At 36.6% G+C, this 7,564-nt stretch overlaps 1 protein-coding gene across 1 annotated transcript; it reads right to left on the minus strand.

The window, feature by feature from the left end:
* Positions 1-341: 341 nt before the first annotated feature.
* On the minus strand, positions 342-6,315 carry tmem263 (transmembrane protein 263). Its single transcript, XM_053499733.1, has 3 exons — positions 6,112-6,315; positions 4,510-4,582; positions 342-1,865 (listed from the first exon to the last, which is right to left on the minus strand). Exons 2-3 carry the CDS (start codon positions 4,571-4,573, stop codon positions 1,567-1,569), a joined length of 363 nt encoding a protein of 120 aa, XP_053355708.1. The 5' UTR covers positions 4,574-4,582; positions 6,112-6,315; the 3' UTR covers positions 342-1,566.
* Positions 6,316-7,564: the final 1,249 nt, after the last annotated feature.

The raw sequence follows: 7,564 nt of genomic DNA on the forward strand, positions 1-7,564 counted from the left end.
TTTTCCATAAAAATCGCTTGACCTGAAAAAAAGTTTTGTTGTTTTTGCTGTTTCGTAACTGAGTACCCCTGCACAGTCTATGATCCTAGTGTCTGAGAATCTGCACAGCCAAGTGTGAGCTTCTGATGAAAGTGTCAAACTTGCGAAGAATGAGCTCTTGCCAAAGGTGACAGACGGTGTTGCCAAATCCTGAACACATCTCAGACATTGCTCAGATCTGAAATGCCGTTCAAACTGGAAATCATCCACGAGTGAATGCCGAACCCCTTGTTCAGAAAACTACATGTAAACAGGGTTTGACTATTAACCACTTATTATAATAATGCAAAAGCAGATCAATGCAATGTTAAATCCTATTTCTTTATTTAATTCACATTATTTATATATATTCACACACAGATACATATTTGTGTGTAAAATGAATACACTTACATTAATAAAATCAAAAAACCTTGATTATTACAGAGAAGATATACTGACTGAGCATTTGCATTCTTTGGTTGTAGGAAAACAAAGAGTCCGAACACATCTAACAGAAAATACTGTCTCTGCTCATTCATATCAAAATATAAAATTGTAATGCAGTATTGGATTGGGAGGAAAATGCTTTTGTTTTTGTGAAATGGATTAGACAAAATTTGAAAGCCACTGAAAATGTTTTTTTAGGATAAATAACACGTGTAGTCAAAAAACTTTATAGACAATCTCCACCACAAAAGAAAAAAAAAATGGGCCACATTTGACAGACATTAGAACCTAACCTGAACTGCTATTTCATTGAATAATGAAATAGTTACAAACTTTTCGGTTTTTGGTCATGAATGTTTTCTACCAGCATTCAGATTTTCAACAGAATAACACCTTTAGCTGTTGTTTTTGGTGCACAGCAAACACATTCATTCCTGGCTGGAGGCCCAGGGCTTCTCTGTATTGCAGGTAAAAAAAAAAAAGAAAAAAGAAAGAAAAATAGACTGATGAGAAAAGCTGTATGAGAAGCCTCAGCCTGGACCCCAGAGGCTGTATCTCTGTATCTCAATCAAACAGATGATCCATTACCGTCAACCCATCACAGTCTCAAATTTTCTGCTGCAGTAAACTGATGGATACCTAAGTGATTTCTGCGTCAATTCAACTTATGGCTCATGGGACTAATTTTCCCTAAGGCTCTGGTACAAAGATATGTGTATTCCCTAGTTCATGATCAAAGACACAAAACCCGGTGCAATGTGGTTTGATGAAACAATGTTACAGTGGTCCCTCACTAAACACCTGACTCTCCAAACGACTCTGAAAACTAATACTTCAAATATTAAAAATATTTTCCCTTACTGGGATCATAACATTCAAACCTTGTCATGTTCCAAAACATACAACTTAGGATACAAAAACAGCCTCTTCTCAGAAGCAGATGGACACTCCTAGTACACTGAAGTCGCTCTTTCATAGAACAGCATTGATCTGATCCCAACAAAGCATTTTTGCAGAATATCAAACCAAACATGATCCCACTGAGAAGTCATATCAAGTCACTGATGACAGCATCTCTCCTCACAAAATTCAGACATTTCAATCAGACTTGTCCTTCTTCTTTCCCCCTCCAATAGGAACCTTATTAACAACTGCTGAGCCAACTGCAGTTACTCCACCGGCCACTGCAGACACGCTTCCTTTCACCAATCCTACTCCCATGCTAGGAACAGCAGCAACAGAGGTGACAGCTGTCTTGGTGAGGTCCAAGCTCTTCCCTCCAAGCCAGGCAACCCCACCAACGGTGGCCCCGACAGCCCCCTTAGTGACACTGAATAGACCTCCTGTCACTCTGGAAAACATGCCTGGCTGAGCCTGAGGGTGGTCCTTATTTGTATCTGTAGGACGAAAAATGCAATACACTTATTATCAGCAACAATCATCTACTCATTTGGGGGGGAAAAAGATAATAATCAATGGTAAATTAACACTAAATCACGTTAGGGCTGTGTAATGTCTTCTCAATTGTCTAAGGTACCCAAGAAGAAGGCTTCATAAGATCAGGATTTTTTATTATTTATCTAATGCTTCTTGAACCCCATCAATCTTTTTGTTTTCTCATTTGGTTAAAAACTGAAAGGGAGTCTTCCAGCCAACAATTTTCCATGCCATCAAAAAAATAAAAAATAAAATAAATAAATACATAAAATAAATAAATACACACACAAAGCAGTGAACTGATATTATCCTTTTAATTTTAGCTAGTTAGACACATGTTAAATGATTATTTTTTAATTATATATATTTTGACATTATAGTTTGACAGTTTGCATCTCCTGAGTCAGATTAATGAGAATTCTGTTAATACTGGAGACTTAAAAACAGCTGTAGAGTTGTAAATCACTTCAGATTTGTGTGTTGGCTGGCTTATCTGCCATTTTTAATTAGTAGATAAAGAAGAAAAATAATCAGATTTGTAGATCTATTTGCACAAGATCACATTCTAGCACTCTCTGATGGTAAAATGTGAAGCTCCTGGGGAGAAGTTTAGATAAGATGAGAAGTCTTTATTAAAAAATTGCTGTGTTTAAGATAAGATAACTCTTATCCTTCAAATGTGTTTGGATTTGTAGTCCTGCCTTCATATAACTTCTCCAAGCATAATTCAGTAGCAAAAATCTTCAAGATTTTTCAAATCTTTTTTTTTTTTTTTTTTAAGATGCAATAAAAAGAAATTAACTGTGGTCACAATCTTTAACTAAATGATGAACAACAATAATGATACGTATAGTATACGTTAGCAAATTATGTCAATATTGCTTTTTCAACAATATGTATCTAGATCATAAACTCATTCACAGTTTAATTCAATATAATTTCATTAATATAGTTCAAAAGGAAACAACAAAGGGAAGCGTCACAAAAAAGTAAGAAAAGTAAGAAAAATTAAAAAGTACAGAAAAATTAATTCCAGACAAGAACATAAATAAATAATAATTGTACATGTTCATGAATGTATAGCTTTTTAAAATGTTTCCCTTATAAGCTACACAGGAGTGATTGTGACAAAGAAAAATGAGATGACATAAGAACTCATAGGGAACCCATCGTCATTTTTGTTTAATCTGCCTACTGCTATGACAAGCTTGTTTATATACAGTATTTAATGATTTGTTTCTGAACAATTTCTTACATTTCAAGTCTGAATAAAAAAAAAGAAAGAAAAAAAGAAAGAAGAAACACATATGCTACCTACTGTATAAGTATGACTGAATGCAAATGGCAACCCCTCACCCCATTACCCCATCCCTCCCTGCTGAAGCTAAACAGTCAAAGCTGAAGAACTGATCTTTTCTCTGCTTTTTGGTTAGAGCAGAGTTACTGTCTGAAACAAGGAAACATGTATAATTCATGGAAAATGTTATTAATAATTCTAAAACTTAAAGCACAAGCATGGGCTTAAGATTTACTTTGTTACACCTAAATATGATTCACACTTAATCCACATTTTTGGCATAAACCTTGAACCTACCATCCGAACCTTGGTGCTCACCAAGCAAACCCCTTAAAATGGTGGACGTGTACACAACCCTGATATGAACATTAACTAAATCTGCTTTCCTAGCATTATCTGATAATGTAGTGTGTACCTGGAAACTTTCACTTGGTGACATCTGATAAAAAGTCAGCGTTTGGACGAGAATAAGGAAATGTCCCGACGAAAAACTGATGTGTTTAAAAAATGAAATATCTAACGGCATTAATGGAACACTGCCGAATTTAATTTAACGAGCATCCAAGAACATTCACTATCAGTATCACACATGATATCACAGCAAGGCAGTTTTCAATAACAAGAGCATTTGTGAAAAGTTCACAAATGTTCAACGGTCTGATGAACTGTAATATGTTGCTGAAAGCGCTCTCGTTATTGTACACAGCCCTGCTGTACTATCGCATGTGGTTCTGTTTTCTTGTACCAGGCAGGCAGATACCTTTTATTTTAAATGTAATTTTTTTTATGGGGTAGCTTAATGCTTAAGACATTGGACTACTGAGTGATGGTCCTAGGTTTAAACCCCAGTTCACCACCAAGTTGCCACTGTTGGGCCCTTAACCCTCAACTATTCAAATGTGTAATGAGATATAAACGCACATCGCTCTGGATAAGGGTGTCTGTCAAATGTGAATGTAAAAAATAAAAGCGTGTTACATCATTTTACTCTCCATTTGAAGGCACACTTGTGTAGTCACACCTTTTTATGAGTTTTCAGCTGGTAAAGACACCACCATATATAAAATCTAATGTGAACGCTAACCAAACCAGGACTTTATACTAGTGAACTAAAATTAACGTATCATTTAATGATTTTGAGTGAACCAAGAGAACCGAAGTGTCAACACATCCATAGTGTTTATTTGGAAGATGGAGGACTCAATGGGACAAGAGCACCACCGTGTGGATTTACAGTAGGACTACCTTTATATATGAAAAGGTTTAACTGGTGTATGTGAAAGAAACTCAAAAATAATAATAACTACCTGCTGGAGGCTCATCCTTTAAGTATGCAGGCTCATCATGCTGTGGATCATCTATCTTGCTCATTGTGGTTTCCTAACAAAGAAAAAAAGAAGGTTTAAAATATACATTTGCTAAATGGCCTAAATAACTAAATAAAAGCTATTTAGGGTGTCAACACAGAACAAGGCCAACCAGTTCACAGCCAGTTAGGATTGTGTTTACACATACAAACATTACATACTGCATACACATTTGTAACTGCTATGTTTTTATAGACACTTTAGAGGGCATATAATTGAAACCAGTCGAGTTTAATGTAACAGCAAACTGAAGTAGAAAAATAAAACATGCTGATATTTGGCACATAGACCTGCAATAATAAAGGCCCAAAAGCAAAAGAACCGTGTTCAGTGATTCAGTGACTGATCATGTCAAATGCCGATATCAAAAGAGACATTTCTAGAACAGTTACTATAATGTTTAACAATAATAATAATAATAAAAAGAAGAAAAATCTTATTCATAAGGTTTAGGCCTAAAGCATTTTAGGGACAGTCATAACAATGAGAAATTAGATGTGAAGGTTGAAGTCAAAATGGCAGTAAATGTACAAGATGAAGCACATGACATGATGCTGTTGTTGATGATCTGTTTGAGCAGAATTTACAGATAAGGAGCTGAAAGTCAGATAGACTTTCAAAACTAAAGCGCTGAAGCATCGCATGGTTTAGGTAGACATGAAGCGAAACCAATTCCTCCCAGTAACATTATTAGCAGGTAATGAAAACAGACCAGTACAGTATGTAGACAAAATAAGCATGTAAAGTCACTTAATAAAAAAAAAGTAATATTGGATACTATTGAAGATCACATAATAGTCGTTTGAGATTTTTATTATTGTTATTTAAATCTCTTTAGATGATTGTAAGTATTTAGTTTAAGGCCTTCATTGTTTCAGTGTGTGTGCTGAACACGAGCCTGAAGCCCAAGGGGGAAAAAAAAAAAGTCAACCACTGAGTGCAGTTACACGTAGGCATGAGTGACTTAACATGGCTTTACTCCAGCACATAGACTAAACACGATTCGTTTAAGACTCAGGATGTCCTTGAAAAGAGAGAGAACATGAATAAATAAAAAGGCCAACGTTTAACAAGTTTCTCATATAAACAGACAAACAAACAAACTAACTAACCCTAGCATGTTAACCTTACATGAAGAACATAAGCTAAAATGCTAGTTTGTTTTTTAGACAAATGCTACAAACACACTGCTAACATACTGAATGTTTAGAAAGTTAGAAATTGAAATAATAATAATAATAATAATAATAGTTATTTTTCCTTCAGAGACATCATCCAGCACTTCTGTAAACCAGGTAACTTTAATGTTATCTGCAGCCTGAAATGGGCCAACAACAACAACCAGAAAGAAAAAAAATATGTCTAAAATACCGAAATATGAAACAAAACTATGATATCATGACTATAATAAGTGTTATAGAGTTATTCTTGCTAGCTAACGCCACAGCACGGTATAACTGTCGCCCTGGAAAAGAAGAGTGAAAACTTTTCTCAAGTGCTAGCTAACGTTAGCGACATGATGAGGATGAGGATGATACTCACAGACTTTAACGCGAGCTGTTCTTCCTCTCAGCCTGCACTCCTGCTGATTCCGCTTGTAGACTTACAGCAACCTGTGGCGGTTTAAACTTCACTCAGCGCCGAACCAGCCTGAAATCCGCCGACCCTCTGTCTCTCTTTCTCGCTGTCTAACCTACAACACGCTCAGACTTTGCGTGACGTGGACGTGGCGCTCTACTTTGCTCTTTTTTTCACCACTGTGGACACATTCGCCAGGAAGTGACGTTTTACAGTCTCGCTCTCGAACTTCAGAACGTGCATTACGACACGATTGGGATAAAAAAAAAAAAAAAAAAAAGTCAGAAGAGTTTTGTTTATACTTGTTTATATTTGTTTAACAGACTTATCAGTTAGAACACAGCAGGAAATAAAAAAAAGTTCTCTTTTAGGTAAATGGGATACACCTATCCAACAGCAGATCTTACAACCAGTCTTTTCCATCTCATTGATAGTATTAAGCTTCATGTAATTAGGCATTTATACTTAACAAAGCCAACAGTTTGTCTTTTGATGCTCTTAAGTATTCCAATATTTTCTTTTACTGTTAATCAGTGGGCAGCACATTGGCTTAGTTATTAGCCTTGCATCTCCAGGGTCTAGGTTCGATTTCCACCTTGTGTCTGAGTTTTTATGTTCTCCCTGTGCTTGGTGGGCTTTATCCAGGTACTCCAGTTTCCTCCTACAGTTCAAAGACTTGCAGGCTAGGCTAATTGGCGTTCCCGAATTGCCCATAGTGAGTGTATAAGTCAAGTGGCGTAGTGGTTAGCAATGTTGCCGTGCACCCCCAGGATCTGGGTTCAATTCCCATCTCTGTGTGCATGGAGTTTGCATGTGTGTTTTGTGGGCTTCCTTTGGGTAATCCGGTTTCCTCCTACAATCTAAAGATCTGCAGATTAGGCTAATTAGCATTCTCCAATTGTCCGTAGCGTATGTGCGATGGATTGGCACTCTGTCCAGGGTGTACTCCGCCTCATGCCCTAGATCTCCTGGGATAGACACCAGGTCCCTTGCGACCTTGTATACAGGATAAAGTGGTATAGACAATGTGAGAGTAATTGACAGTGTCTAATCATTCAAATAACAAATACTGTTATAAATCTATACATTGTAAGTTTTGTTTTTCCTTTAATATCCTTTTAAGTGAGGATTAGGTTACAGTCTGTCTCCATATGCGTCATATATATATTGCATATAGAGAAACCCACAAAGCACAGGTAGAACATGCAAACTCCATGCACACATTTACATTTTCGACATTTGGCAGATGCCCTTATCTAGAGCTACTTAAATTTTTTCTAATTATATGTACGTATTTGAGTAGTTGAGGGTTAAGGGCCTTGCACAGAGGCCCAACCAATCAAGGGACCTTCTAATCAGTAATCCATCACCTTAACCACTGAGCTACCCCTGAGCTCACAAATACACAGACCCTGAA

Source organism: Clarias gariepinus, chromosome 7 (assembly GCF_024256425.1).
Source record: "Clarias gariepinus isolate MV-2021 ecotype Netherlands chromosome 7, CGAR_prim_01v2, whole genome shotgun sequence".
In the NCBI taxonomy this organism is placed as follows: domain Eukaryota; kingdom Metazoa; phylum Chordata; class Actinopteri; order Siluriformes; family Clariidae; genus Clarias; species Clarias gariepinus.

Bases quoted from the DNA above. Each gene is read 5' to 3' on its own strand.
- tmem263 (XM_053499733.1), bottom strand. From the start codon at position 4,573: ATGAGCAAGATAGATGATCCACAGCATGATGAGCCTGCATACTTAAAG. The intron at 1,866-4,509 runs GTAGTTATTATT...TTCGTCCTACAG, and splicing joins AAAGGATGAGCCTCCAGCAG to ATACAAATAAGGACCACCCT.